Below are 15,884 nucleotides of genomic sequence, written 5' to 3'. Positions count from 1 at the left end.
CTGGACTTGATTCACGGTCATCAAATCGCATCAGTCTTGAGTAGGTGTGAAAGAGTTTGAGTGGCATTGTGGCTCGGAAAATTGGCCTTCCACTCTCTGCTTACTTCTGCTACTGATTGATCTGAGACACAACTAAAACTTTGTAACATTTTATGGTTTGTAAATAACTCTGTGACCTTGATTTCAACTCCATTTGCCTCACGGGTCATTTTGACCTGAAGACCATCTTTGTACCTTTTTTGTACAGCTTACATGGAAATGAGAATAAAAGCAACACTGAACTTTTTCTATTGTCTGGGCCAATCTAGGGAAAGTCTTAAAATCTCAAGTTAAAAAAATTACATTTAGGAGATTTTGGGGGGGGTTTAACACAGTGGCGGGTCATTTCGACCCGAGGACAACAGGAGGGTTAACATATTTTGATCAAGACGATAAAAGCAAAGTATTGAAACAAAAGCTAACATGTTCTTCAGAGATTTAACTTGCATGCATGAACATTTCACACTCAAAGTAATTCAAATTAATTATTGAACCAAACTTGGAAAAAGTTGCTTCTGCCATTAACAATAACTTTAAGCACATGTAGTCTAAAGTAGACCAGAAATATAATCTATGCAGCCGTTCCTACAGAAACATTAATGGAAGTGTTGCATCTGTGAAGATTAAATGTTCCGTATAGTAAAAATATCTAGCTGCAGTGCATATACATAAACAGCATGGCTCAGAAACTACACATTTCTTTGTCAGTTGGTTAAAGTTAGCTAACTTCAGTTAAAACCGTGAAAGGGACTCACCTGTGATGTGTTGCCCTTCTCCTCCTGAACGTGCAAAAATAGCAGAAATTTGATTTCAAAGACAGTAGCAGCATCCTGACAAGGACCAGGCCTACTGGGCTCTCAGCACCCTAGTTAGCAACCTTAGTTAGCACAGTGACTTTACTGTGTTGAGTTCAGGACACCACTACAGGAACAGAGTTAAAAGAATCTTGCTGCTGATGCTGAAGGATCAAGCAGCAATGCAAACTAGATAATTATTTGTTTACATGACAACAGTCTCCATTTACTGTAAACCCTGCTATTTATCACAATAACAAAATGAAAAACTCTCTAGACCAGGGGTCCCCAAACTACGGCCTGCGTCATTTGGTCTGGCAATGCCGGATCCGGCCCGCCTCCTCATACCAGAGAGCATTCAGTGTATTTTTTTCATATATTGTATTTTCCGGTTTGTGGATTTTTCCTCAACCACCAGGGGGCTCTTGAGCAGATGTTAAACTAACTTTCCCTCAAATATATACTAGTCAGTCCCAGTCACCGTTTCACTCACGGTTTTTTCCATTTCCATTCTGGGTAAAAATCTATCTAAAAGCGACCGCGAATGTGTCGTAGTCAGCAATTCCCCCCCCCGTCGACAGTTTCAAAGACAGAACAGCACGCCCCCCCCCCCCCCCCCCCCCCCCCCGCCGACAATAATTTCTCCAAAAACTAAGACCGGCCCCCGAACAGAGAAAGGAACAGCTATGTGGCCCTCGCAGGAAAAAGTTTGGGGACCCCTGCTCTAGAATATTCTCTACTAATAGCACAATATTTAAAACCAAGTGTGGGATTTGTGAAACTTCAATGATGGGTGACTTTACAACTTGTATGATTTTGGATAACACTAGAATTGTTCTTTATTGAAGTTTCACAAATCAGATAAAGGTTTCACAAATCCCACACTTGGTTTTAAATATTCTGATATGAGTTGAGAATAATCTAGTCCAGATTTGAAGAGTCTAGGTGTTGTAGTTTTTTAGCTAGAGTAAATTAAAGATGCTGATTGTAGTGAAAAATTAGGTGGAATTGCCCTTTAGCCATTTCCCAAATTGGAAGCAGCAATTGGAAACCAACTTCAGCTTCATTCAAGCAAGAGGGGCTAACATACAGTTCTCTTAATGTTAATGATCAAATGCTCTCATAAATGATAGTGGCGTTGGCTGTAGGAGTTTGCTTTGCAATTGGTGGGTTGCCAGATCGATGCCTGGTCTACTGTTGACTGTCGATCTGGCACTACAGAGGGAAATAAAGCCGCTGCACTTAAGCTTTGTGTGAACGAAACCATGGTTCGACTTTGGAGACGTAGTGCTGCGTCCTTAATATATCCAGCAGATTTCATAGGACGCAGTTCTCTGCTGGGTCCTTACGGAAAACCGAGAGCAGCTTCCAGTTTTTTTTTGTTTTGTTTTGTTCAAAAAAAAAAAATTGAAGGTGTTAGTATGGTGAGCTCTATAGTCTGCAAAATACGGTAATTGGTTTAAAAAGATTTTTTGAAAAAGAATTAATTATCTGCAAATAATGCCATCTTCGAGTGTCTGCTGTAGTAGTGACTAGCGGCGTAATGATGTAATTTTCTTACCACTAGATGGCAGTAGGTACAAAGCATTTTACATTAAAACAAGAGAATTAGTGATGCATGAATGTTACAGGTAGCGGTGAGAGCATCGTATCTAGCTGTGACGACAGTGACGAAAAGACAGTGAAGCTCAGCAGTAGTTGAAAGAACATGGGTCCATTTCCCACAACATGTCTGTGTGAAGTGAGCTTCTCAAGCCTGGATACTATAAAAACTGAAACCAGAGAGACTGAGAGCTGTTGAGGAAGAGCTTTGTCTTTCTTCAATTTCTGCCAGGAAATCAGCTGTTTTCATCCAAACATTCACAGGTTTCACACTAGATGGGTAAAATATACAGATATTAACATTTTGTACATGCAAATCTTCATATTGTAACAGTGAAATCTTTCCCAAATATTATTGCTTCTTTCAGAATAAGAATTATTTTCTGTATTCTGGCTAAAATAATGCTTGTGGGTTAGTTTGTAAAACACTGAAGTTTTCTACAACTTCTTTAAATTTAACACCACAGTGTTGTGGCTGTTCAGGTGTATTTTTGAAGTGGACATGTTACGTGTAATTTGAAATAAGAAATGTAAAATGTAAGAAAAATACATTTTTGTGTTTATTTGATTCCTATTCAAGACACTTTGATAAGAATGACTATATATGTAATATAGGCGACTACAGAGTATCTTTGTTTACAATTTTGGTTGGTGGTGTGCCTCGAGATTTTTTCAATTAAAAAAGTGTACCTTGGCTCAAAAGAGGTTGAAAAACATTGTATTAAAGGCATTATTAAAAAAAGAAACCAAAATATCACACCAGCATTCTGTTTGTAAAAAATTCTTTTGCAGTCTTGTTTACGCTTTTACATTGTAGATCTAAATATCAGCTAAATTTGTAATTTTGGCTGATTACTACTGTTAAGTTTAGGGTAATTAACTGCTGGCAATATTACAATTTTTTTTATGAACTTTACAATTACTTATATTTTTACACTATATTTCTGTATTTTCTACATTCGTGACTGTCAAAATTACTTAGGATATATATTTATTCAGTTATGATAATGCCATGTATTTTCTACGGCAGTATAATGCTGTGAATATTACGGTCAGTAACTGCTGGTATTTTACTATTTTTTACCGTAAATTTACTGACTTTCTTTGCAGTTTCGACTTACGGTAGTTCCATGTAATTTCTACGGTAATGCAATGTTTTTGGATACGACGGTCAAAGACTGTTGGTTTTTTACCATTTCTTACCATAAATTTACTGACTTTCTTTGCAGTTTCGACTTACGGTAGTTCCATGTAATTTCTACGGTAATGCAATGTTTTTGGATACGACGGTCAAAAACTGTTGGTTTTTTACCTTTTTTTACCGTAAATTTACTGACTTTTTGCTGTGCAGGGACCACTAAAGGGGCAGGTGCTCAAAAAAAGGGCACATCTCACCGCATTCTAGGACAGAATATTAACAAAGCCTCACAGCTTTCAGAGTTTAATAAACAATGATAATTTACAAAATTGTGAGATATACAATCAAAGCTAAGGAAAATCTCTATATAGACCATACAGCTATGCATATGTAAGATGCAGGATATGTAAATCAGAGCTAAACCACCAGACATATTTTGTCTTTACAGAATAACACTATTAAAAATGTAAACAACAAATAATTTTAGTACGTTATTATGTGTCAGAAGAGGGCTTAGAAAATAAGACCAAAAAAAAAAAAAAAAGTTTGACCAAAAAGGCACTTGGGGGCAAGGAGCAAAAGGGGCAGGTGCTCAAGCACCCCTAGCCCCTCCCCCTGCACGTGCCTGATGCCATCAACACATCAGTAATGAGTTACTCTAATCTGACCTTGTTTCAGTAACAAGTATTCTAACACGTTACTATTTACAATCCAATAATCAGATTAAAGTTATGCAGTATAATGACTGTCATTCCAGGATGAACACTCACTTTAACATTTGCCTCACAACTAGCAAGCTAAATACTCTGGTAGCTCAGACAGGCTACCAGATTCTGATATATTTTATTGGTCAAAAGACATTTGATTATTGGTCAAAATGCATTGATATAAATTGACTGGTAATTGAACTGGTTCTACCTCTTTCTAAAACCAAAGTAGAAAACAGCTCATAAAATAAGACATAAAACTGCCGAGTTTAAAACTCGGCAGTTTTAAACTCAATACAGCAATTTGACCAACAAAAATAAAATCTAAACAAGTTTTGTTCTTGAACATCTCTCTACATCAGTGCAACAGTTTGATCTACAAAATAAATAAAAATTATACTTTTCACGTCTAACAGACACCTTAGCTCCTCACTGTTAACTCAGACTCACTTTCCAGCCCTGCATTCAGTAACTTACCAAAGAGCAGCCATGAAAAACACTGAAGCAAAGAGCCTAAATGTTTTTTTTTCCCCGGTCATTTTCAGCTGCAAACATTTAACTAAAATATCTACGGATATGTGTTTCTGTCTGTGCCTCCCTCTGACTCTCTGCAGCCTGATGTTCCTGCATGGATTCATGTATTTACAACAGACACTTTAGTAATGTACAGCGTCAGAATGTGAACTAAATATAAAAAGTATGTTTTTATCATACAGAATGACAATTTAAACAACTTAATTTTCAGATGTATACATACATAGAGAACAATCCCTACCAACACCATAACAGAAACCAATGAGCTGATATACAACTCAGCATCAGTGATCCCTGAAATGCTCGGCTATAAGAGCAACCATGAGACCCAATATCCATCATGGAAAAGACGGTTAGAGGCTAAGATCAAGATAACAAGGAGGGAAGTGAGCCAGCTGTCAGAGCTCCTAAGGGGTGCAATGAAAAGATCAGTACCCAAGAAGTACAGCCAGAAGCTCCAAGCCTTGGCCAGCCGCCTAAAGAGATACACAAGAGAGAGGATCAACCGGCTCTTCTCCACCCAACCAGCTAAAGTGTACTCTCAATGGCAGGGTACTAACAACAGAGCAGTGGCTAACCTCTCTACGAGAGGACCACAGCAACCTCCCTGAACAAGCCCCGGTAACCATCACTGTGGCAGATGTCCAAGAAAGAGTCTCGGGTATGAAAAACTGGACAGCACCAGGGCCTGACATGATCCATGCCTACTGGCTAAAGAAACTCACTGCCCTCCATGAGCGACTGGCAGCTCAACTGAACCAGCTGCTACAGAATGGGACTCACCCTGAATGGTTAACTGAAGGGCGCACAATCCTGATCCAGAAGGATCCCTCAAAGGGTTCAGTCCCATCCAACTATCGGCCAATAACCTGTCTCTCTACAACATGGAAGCTCATGTCAGGCATCATAGCGGCTAAGATAAGCGGACACATGGATAAATACATCAGCCAAATTATCAACAAGACTGGCTACGGATACCGACTTAAGAATGGGGCCACAATCAGTCACCTCCTCTACATGGATGACATCAAGCTGTACGCCAAGAGCGAGCGAGACATCGACTCACTGATCCACACCACCAGGATCTACAGCACTGACATTGGGATGTCATTCGGACTAGAGAAGTGTGGCCGGATGGTTACAAAGAGAGGGAAGGTCGCCCGCACAGAAGGGGTCTCACTCCCAGAGGGAACGATAGCAGACATAGAGCACAGCTACAAGTACCTGGGAATACCACAAGCAAATGGCAACCTCGATGAGGTCACAAGGAAAGGAGCCACAGCCAAATACCTCCAACGAATAAGGCAAGTCCTGAGAAGCCAGCTCAATGGCAAGAACAAGATCCGTGCAATAAACAGCTATGCCTTACCAGTAATCAGATACCCTGCCGGAATAATTAGCTGGCCAATGGAAGAGATGAAGGCCACGGATGTTAAGACTCGGAAGCTACTAACCATGCATGGAGGGTTCCACCCCAAATCCAGCACCCTGAGACTGTACACGAGCCGTAAGGAAGGAGGCAGAGGACTAGTGAGTGTGAGAGCCACTGTCCAGGATGAAACATCCAAGATCCATAAATACATCAAGGACAAAGCCTCAACGGACGATGTGCTCAGCGAATGTCTCAGGCAATGGGGAACAGAGGACGAGGTGCTGGAGGAACCATCATGGGAAGACAAGCCCCTACATGGGACTTTTATTGTGAAACACACACATACTCTCAAGCCTATCAAAAAAGTCATTTTTTATCTTTTCCTCCTAAGTTGCCATGCACATTGCTTTTATTTTGAAATTACACATCAGAACTGGTTGCCACTTTCTGGTTCTGTTCTAGAGTTGTCCCTCTGTCACCCAGAAGTGGTAGGAGTCTTTGGAAACAGAGTTTCTCAGCAATGGGCACGGCAACTTAGGTGGAATAGATCTAAACTACTACTTTAATGGTCTTTTATTTTGAAATTACACATCAGATCTAGTTGAAACTCTCTGGTTCTGTTCTAGAGGTGTCCCTCTGTCATCCAGAAGTGGTAGCAGTCTTTGGAAACAGAGAGTTTCTCAGCAATGGGCACGGCAACTTAGGGGAAAAAGATAAAAATGACTGTTTTGATAGGCTTTTATTTTGAAATTATACATCAGATCTAGTCGCCACTTTCTGATATATATATATATATATATATATATATATATATATATATATATATATATATATAGTATTAGTTTTGTATTAGTTTCTCAGCATATATTATTTTCTGTTTGCAAATGCTGCGGCTGGATTTGAGTAGCTCAAACATGGACCGGATGTGCGCTTTTATTGTGAAAGCAGCACGTAAATGGGTGTACCATAATGTCTTGAGCGACCGCGCACTTGTATATTGTGTGCTGGGCCGGCTGGAGTCAGAGCCGGCTAGCTTTACCGCAGTATTTCGTTGCTGTTTCAGTCTCATTCTAAATCATTGTGACTAGACTAGCTAACTTTTAAACAAAGTTAGCAGTAAAATTTTGGACATGTGACTATCCCAGAATTAAAACGGCTTAACCTAAAAGATTTAGTTCTATATATGAAAGTAAACTGACAACAAGATGTTATAAACGAGCGATATTCATAGCAAAATTCCTGACAGATCGTTTACCTCATTCAAACGGAGTTTCTGACTCCGTCTGCTGCTGCCTTTACTCTGAGCCGTTCAGAGGGGGGAGGGGGAGGAAGCGCTCTGCTGAATGCGCTGTTGTGCGCCTTCAAAATAAAAGCACGCGAGTGGAAGATTTTAAAATTCTTCGCAACAGCGGTGAAATTATTGGGGGGGACGAATGTGACTCTCTCCAATATTGGGGGGGACATGTCCCCCCCGCCCCCCCCCGCTTCCTACGCCTCATCAAGTCAGTCCTCTCACTGACTTGATGAGCCCAAAGGTTCCATTCAAGTGGTCACCGGAGTGCCAACATGCGTTTGAGTGCGTCAAAGCGCTCTTGAGTAGTGTGCCGGTGCTTGCCGCGCCAGTGTACACGGTGCCCTTTAAACTGGCGGTGGATGCCAGTGATACAGGAGCTGGTGCCGTTCTTTTGCAGGACGGCCCAGATGGGATAGAGCACCCTGTGTGCTATTTCTCCAAGAAATTTAATAGGCACCAAAAGGTGTACTCCACAATAGAGAAGGAGGCACTGGCACTGGTTATGGCTTTGAAACATTTCGAGGTCTATGTGGGCTCCTCTAGTGGCCCAATTGTGGTTTATACCGATCATAACCCGCTCGTCTTTATTCAGCAAATGCGTAATTCCAACCGACGGCTGATGCGGTGGGCCCTTTATCTTCAGGCCTTCTGTTTGGAAGTAAAACATGTAAAGGGTAAAGATAACATCTTGGCTGACGCATTGTCCCGTTCCTACTACTGATGCTGCATGGTGACCCGAAATCCCCATGCAGCATTTAGGGGTGGAGGTGTGACGGGTGCCTGTCACTATTGTGAATGAATCCCTGTTTAATTGCTGTTTTCTTCTTGCAGTTGATTGGCTGGCGAGAGTTTAAAGGGATCAAGCCCCACCCACCAGAGGAGCGAGGAAGTTGGGAGAGCTCCTGGTTGGTGGCGTGTCTCCATGCCTCGCTCCCGCTCCTTCAATGTGTTTTCTTGTTGGTTAACTTTCCTTTTGTGTTGTTAGGTCTGGGGATCGTTGGCCAAGCCGAGGTTTTTCCGGTTTTTGGTTGTAGGGTGAATGATCCAGCGAGGCAGGGTGAGGGGAGCGGCCCGAATCCGACGGCCAACTGCTGGCTGGTTCGTGAATGCTCCCACTCTTTTGTTTATTTGCCACGATTCCCCAGTACCTCTATGTCCAGCCACAGTCTGAATAAAACTTTTGTTTTATATAACTTGGTCTGGACCTTTTATGTTGTGTGCCCTGTGCGGGCCGTAACAGTATACATCCATTATCATGCTCGTGACCCTACTAGGGGTGTAGGCCCTACCCCTTGAAGGATCACGAGGGGTGCTGGTGCCTATCTCCAGCAGTCAACAGGTGAGAGGAGGGGTCAACCTGGACAGGTCACCACTCCATAGCAGAAAATGGTAGATCATGTGTTGCTATTTTTATGCTGTGACAGATTAAAATGATCTTTTTTACTATGTCCTGATGTAAGACATTCACACAGCACCAAGATTAATCCAATTCAAATGAATATAGGGTCACAGCAGCTGTACACAGAGGTTCTTTCTCTTCCAGCATTTTCATAGCTTCATCCAAGTTTTGTGTATGGAAAACTTGGAGGAATATAAATCTGATTATTATAGTCTTTTGTCTATGAGTTTGTCTGTATCTGCATTAGGTGAATCACTGACTCATCAGTTACAAAGCACAATATGTTCTTCACCTCACGAAAAACACTGAGCTCGAAGCATCACCTAAAGTCATTAAGTACTGACTGAGTGAACCTGGCTGGAATGTAAACCAGTTAGAACCCGTCGTACAACTTCAAAGACACAGCCAGTGTAGAAGTAGCACGAACCTCAATAAGCCATGTCTCCTCTGTGATGTTCAGGTCTCGCATTTTAAACTTATGAGTCCATCCGCATTCTGGAAATAGTTTTAAACAAAATAATAATAATAATAATAATAATAATAATAATAATATGGATGCCCTACTGTTAAAATGATTATTGTTGTTTTGAATTTTTACGTGTGTGTGTGTGTGTGTGTGTGTGTGCGTGTGTGCGTGTGTGTGTGTGTGTGTGTGTGTGTGCGCATGCACATGTGAATGTTTCCATAGCTTTAATGTCCAAACTGAGTCTTGTATGACAGTGTTTGCTTTCCATGAGGTCTACCTATGCATGACTGTCACACACACATACTCTCAGGCCAGCCTTTCACACACAAACACACCTGATGTGCTGACAGCTTTCTCTGCCCCACCCAACACTGCTTCATTCCCTGTATTGTGGAATGATAATTTACCCTTTCAACTCTGTGAGTGAAGGCATAAAAAACTGTTTTAAGGACCATTACAGTAAATGTGATTCAGAACCTCTCCTACCATGAACCATCCACCTTCCTGCACAAGCAAACTGGTTACCCAGTGCTCTTTGCATATTGAACTATTTACATAGTTCAATGTGCAAAGTTAGTCCTGTAAAGCTAACTTTTTTATCAACTCTCCATTACTGTAATTTGTTCATTGTAAAGCTAAGTATTTTTATTGCTAATACTGACACATAATTTCTCACCTGCTCATCAGATATGGCCACCTTGTTCTTAAAGACGATCCACTCGACAGTCTCGTCGCAGGTCGGTGTGGTCAAAGATCCATTGTAGATGAAGTACTTCTCTGTGGAGTTTGGCAGGAGACCTTGCAGGGTAAACGGTGCCACTGCTGCACTCTTTCCTAGACAGCAAATGAGAAAAACAATGAAAGACATGCAAAAGAAGTGAAGGGCAAAATAGAAGGTGAGGAAACTAAAGAAGCTGTTGTACCATATCTGCTCACACTGTTGATACCACTGATGATGGGAGCGTAGTTCATATTGTCTTCAGTGCTTGTCTGAACCAAAGGAAAAAAAAAATCATAATTAGTTTTTACTGATTTGAGATTTACTCTCAAACCTGAATATTTCACCTGTAAAAATACTGACAAATAGTAAAATTGAGTTGTGATACCGAAGTTTCCCCTTAAATTAGTGTAATCCTTTACACTGTTGTAGTTTTTAATACTAACACATGCTTCTGTTTTCAATACTTATTGAAAACATATTAGTGACCTTCAAATATCTCCCAGTAATTTTAGTCTCCTCAAAGTTTTGAGTTTCTATGTTTTTCCATATCAGTTAATTGATGCTTTACGGTTCAACTAAAATATTTCCATGATAATGATATTTAGCAGATTGCAGCTCATCAATAATTTTGTTCTTTAGACCTTTTCAAAATCACCATGTAAGATGTGATTGCCTTTAATGCTGTTGTACAGTAAGATCCTCTAAACTGTTGTTCTAATGTTATCAATAACTGATTAGTAAAGGCATGATTCGAAATGGAATCAGTTCTAAATCATTAGCGCCGAGTCATTTCTGTGGCTACATATTTATATACTTAAAAAATGGCACCTACTTACCATACACTAATTAATTCTCTGAAATTCATAATGTGCCTTGATCACCATCGGATCACAGTAACGTATCAGCTCACCTAATGCTTAGACACACTCATCCTAAAGCTTCATGTTGGCAATTCAATATATCACTTCTTAGAAATGAAAAATTCTGCAATTTCTTTTGTAGCACCGTAAAAACCTTTATAGAAATTAATGCAGGCTTGGTAAAGGAATACCAAGCGACTAGGAAAGAGCTAAATTCATTAAGACAAAGAGCTGAATTCCTAATTCATAGAACTATAAGGAATTATTTGAATGGCTCTAGACCAGGGATGGGCAAGTCCAGTCCTCAAACCTTTAGTCGTGTCTCTACTTAAACACACCTGACTCAAATAATGAGGTCATTTGCAGAACTCTGAAGAACTTGACTGCACTTAGGAGGTGATTCAGTCATTTGATTGAAGCGTGTTGAACCAGGGAGACATCCAAGAGTTGGACGACACCGGCCCTCGAGGACTGGGATTGACCACCCCTGCTCCAGACCGAGCCTTTTACTGGCCTTAAGTCTGAAGCAAAATGAGAAACACTCCAACATTATGTCCATCCAAACACCTACTGGTATCTTAACTGAACCCTGTGAAATTAATTTGGTATTCAAAACGTATTACTCTTCCCATTACTCATTTGAAGTAGTGTTGAATGCTGGGAACTGTGAGCAGTTTTTTCGGGATCTTCAGCTCCCTACTCTTGCTGCTCAGGATTCAGAGAAACTTAGTGTCTCCATTACATTTGAAGAGTTTGTCTCTATGAAACCTTGCCTATATGAAAAAGCAAATCCCCAGGCTAGGACAGTGTCCCACCAGAGTTATACCTTGCCTTCTGGAACATTGCCATTGTTAGGTGTGATTAATGTGGCATTGGACAAAGGTTCATTTAATTCAAGCAACAATGTCACAATAATCACATTACTTTTCAAACCTAATAAGGACCCAGCTCAATGCAGTGACTACAGACGCTTGTCCCTCTTAAATGGGGATGTCAAACTCTATGTGAAAGTGCTTGACATGCGACTCAGTAGATATTTATCTTGACTAATAAATAATGATCAGACCGGATTTATAAAAGGCAGATTGGCATCTGAAAATCTTCATTATTCATACAGCAAAAACAACTGATTTCCTATGTTCTGTCTTGTCTGTCAAGACTGGAGTGACCTTATCTCTGGGTCACCTTGGACAACTTCAAACTAAGTCCACAATTTATCCAAATGGTGAAGGTTTTTTATGCTAACCTGTCTGCGATGGTGTATACTGGTTCCTCTCTATTTCCCATAGTAAGGGGCACTCATCAGGGCTGGCCTTTTCTCCATTACTTTTTGCTCTCTCGCTCTCGAACCACTGGCCCAGAAAATTAGACAAAACCCCTCACTTCTTCCTGTCTCACTCAAGGACACTGAGCATTGCATATTCTAATTATGTTGTATTATACATATTTTTGTGGATGTAAAATAACAATTACAATAAAAATAACCAATTACAAAAAAAGACACTGAATAAATTTACAAAACAATTTCAGTGTGATTATTTTCATTGAAATTCAACATTCCAAACATACCTCAAACAAAACAGCTAATGCTGTGATTCTGCCACTGGACTGGATTGTTTCATCTAAAGAGTCAAACTGATGAGCCTCATAGCAGTAGATCTGCATCTACAGGAGAAAAGCAAAACCTGTTATAATGGTTGTTTATTACTCGTATCAACATTATTTCTTTTGGATTCTAACTTCTAGAATCCAAAAGAAGTTTTCAAACAGGATAAGCATGCAAAGAGGCAAAAACATGTTGGACACCAAAAAGGTTTACTTAAAACATAAAATCCACATAGAGGCTCCCCTCCCTAGGTCATTTTTATCAGACTGCTTTTATGTTAAAAAACATATACCTTCTACACAAACACATCAAAACTTCGCCATTTGTGAAAATATTCAAATGTGTTTAAAAACATTCAATTCTAACAAAAAGTGAAGAGAAGAAAATGCCTATCAGTAGCTGCATTAAATGGACTGAACTTATAAAGGTCTTTTCTAGTCACACTGACCACTCACAACATTTAATTTACACAATGGCGCTGTTCACCCAATCATAGCACAAACACACACAAAGGCATAAACTAATACACGTAAGTCGGTGGTCAACTTGGGCTACATGCTTTGCCCAGAAGTAAATTTATAGTGGGAAATAGTTTAATAAAAATTGCTTTGCAGTCAACAGGAGACATGGTAAATGATCCGCACCAAAAGAAGTAGGAGTGATGTTGAATCAGGTCCTAGGTCCATTATGTGCCTGATCTCTTTTCACTGCACACCAGCAGGGATTGCGCTACATTATTTTGTTATCTATCATTTTGATTGATGGGGTTGGGAAAAAAAAAAAACATAGATGGAACTTGTATTATGAATGACTCATCAACTGTGGTCTGAAAACAGTCTCACAACTTCCTCCTGGTGCACATGGAGTTGTACAGTCACCTGTGAGCAGTGACGGGCAGTAGGGCATTAAAAGTAATAAGTAACTTCCACGCAAACAGATTTCAATACAAAACTGTGACTTTGTGAACATCTTCTTTAGTTCTTTAAATATGAGGGAGGCTGTTGCATTTCATAAAATGTTTGATAATGCAATGTGCATGAAGTTCAAAGAGCAAAACAAATTACGTTTTAAACAGAGATGGTTTCATTTGATTAAATGTTATATGAAGGAAGAAAAGAACTAGGCTGAAAAGTATATGGATAGTGTGTATTGTTTTTTGGTCACTAAGTAATGTATTTGAATAATAAAATAACTAATTACTTTTGAAAATAAGTAATCAGTAAAGTAACTTGGTTACGTAATCACTATTAAGTAACTAATTGCTATGTCCAAGTAACTTGACCAACACTGCTTGTGATTAATGAAATGTCTGGGAACATTTCTCCAAGTGATCAGAAGTCAGTCAGACTCTCAGGAGGAGGGATGTCCTGATCTCACAAACTCTTGCTTCAGTGGGAGAAAATCCCGCAGCACATGCTCCTTCTGCACTGGTGATTCTGCTTCCTGTAGTGGTCACAGATGCTAATAAGCATCCTGTCCAGAACTCTTCAGTGGACTGCCAGAGGCCAGATAGCAAGATGAATTCAGTGTCCAGGTCAGAGATGATGCTCTGATGGTAAATGTTGATGTTGATTTCTTGACCTCTGTAACATACTCTGTACATAAAGTTGAAAATCTCAGCTTGTCTGCATCAAGTGATCAGGGGTAAAAATTGTAATCTGTCAAAATGACAGATAGTCGTCAGATTTTTCATCACCTTTTAAACCGGTCAAAGATGGAATATATTCGGTTAACTCAAACCCTACAGCACACTTGAGTCTTCATGAGTTAGGTCTTACCTCTAAAGGATATTTGACTCCGTTCAGACTATGCTCCGAACCCTCTGAGGAGGCATTGCAGCGCCCCCAGTGGAAGGTGATGCGCCCAACTTTGAACATTGACCTGAGACCTCCTCCACTGATGTAGAAGTCTCCATCCACATTGACTGCCACTGACAGTAGAAAAGACAAAGATGTCACCTGCATGTGGGATGTGTGAGGAGGAATGTCATGGAGTTGAGGCTCTAATTCAATTTTACACCAGAGACAACTTTGTGCTCAAAGTTCATAACACCTTTGAAAAAAAATACATTGCTTGTGCCAATTATCAGATGTACCAAAAACAAATATTCTATTTATCATTACAAACAGTAATAAAAAGCCTGAATTTGCGTCTCATCGTTGTCCTACAGCATAATTATGGATGCTATTGTTATTTTTTCAAATTTTATATACTGTATGCTATATAGTTTGACATGAGTTGCATTCTGGGGCTGTCATTACATAGAATAAAGGGATATACACTGGGATACACATATGCAGGATGTATCAGTACATGTGGCCCCCACATATCTGCTGGCTCCAACATCAGGCCACTGTGACATCTCTGCAACCTAAATGGCAGGAGACTGACAAACAATAATACAACACACTCCTTCATGTTAGAGATAATTTCCTTTGTGAATGCTCATACCCGTCTTGCCATCATTCTTGATTGTTGTGCTGTCAGTTGTCATACTCTCCCAACCATCAAACCTTAGCTTCTGGTACTGCAGCTTGACTGGAGCCAGGTCCTCATTGATGTTGATGGGAGACTGCTTTGCACTGCTGCATAAAGGAAACTTCTTGGCCCAATGTTTTTGGTTTAATCCTCCTGAAAGGAATACAGAGAAATTTTGTTGAAGTGTATATTTGACCATCTCCTTTCTATCACTGAAATAGAAAACCTGACAAATGATAAAATAGGGAAACTATTGTGTGAAATTAGACACTCCAGTCTAGCATGTGGTAGCACATGCTCTGTTTAGAAAAATAATAAGAATAAGTAAAAACATTTTGTATTGAGCAAACCTTATGTCTTCAATCAGGCCCATGAAATAAACAAGGTTTAGTATGAACATGGTTGAACATGTAACCAGGGGTGAAAGTAGCTTTAAATTCTTGGGGGTACTATAAAAATAAATAATCATTCTATCTATCTATCTATCTATCTATCTATCTATCTATCTATCTATCTATCTATCTATCTATCTATCTATCTCTCTCTCTCTCTCTCTCTCTCTCTCTCTATAATAAAAAATTCCCTTCTCACCCTCCGCGGGTGGTCTCTTTCATCCTCTGAGCTCGGGTCCTCTACCAGAGGCCTGGGAGCTTGAGGGTTCTGCGCAGTATCTTGGCTGTGCCTAGAACTGCACATTTCTGGACTGAGATGTCTGATGTTGTTCCTGGGATCTGTTTGAGCCACTGCTCCAGTTTGGGGGTGACTGCCCCGAGGGCCCCTATGACCACAGGCACCACTGTGGTCTTCACCTTCCAGGCCTTCTCCAGTTCCTCTCTGAGGCCCTGGTATTTCTCCAGTTTCTCATGCTCCTTTT

The 15,884-nt window shown here is 40.1% G+C and overlaps 1 protein-coding gene across 2 annotated transcripts in view; it reads right to left on the bottom strand.

Annotated features, from left to right (window-relative positions):
• Positions 1-15,884, bottom strand: part of LOC106934271 (receptor-type tyrosine-protein phosphatase zeta-like) — a 119,025-nt gene that overhangs the window by 61,691 nt on the left and 41,450 nt on the right. For both annotated transcript variants that reach the window (XM_088006669.1, XM_088006670.1), the window contains exons 3-7: positions 14,984-15,163; positions 14,311-14,462; positions 12,496-12,591; positions 10,269-10,335; positions 10,022-10,179 (exon numbers count right to left, since the gene is read on the bottom strand). In XM_088006669.1, coding sequence (XP_087862795.1) covers positions 10,022-10,179; positions 10,269-10,335; positions 12,496-12,591; positions 14,311-14,462; positions 14,984-15,163 — 653 coding nt within the window. The remainder of the gene's footprint in view (positions 1-10,021; positions 10,180-10,268; positions 10,336-12,495; positions 12,592-14,310; positions 14,463-14,983; positions 15,164-15,884) is intronic.

Source organism: Poecilia mexicana, unplaced genomic scaffold (genome assembly GCF_051168715.1).
Source record: "Poecilia mexicana isolate PSO_F unplaced genomic scaffold, ASM5116871v1 scaffold_6, whole genome shotgun sequence".
In the NCBI taxonomy this organism is placed as follows: Eukaryota; Metazoa; Chordata; class Actinopteri; order Cyprinodontiformes; family Poeciliidae; genus Poecilia; species Poecilia mexicana.
Note: the sequence above shows the minus strand (reverse complement) of the source record. Positions and strands in the feature narration are given on the sequence as shown.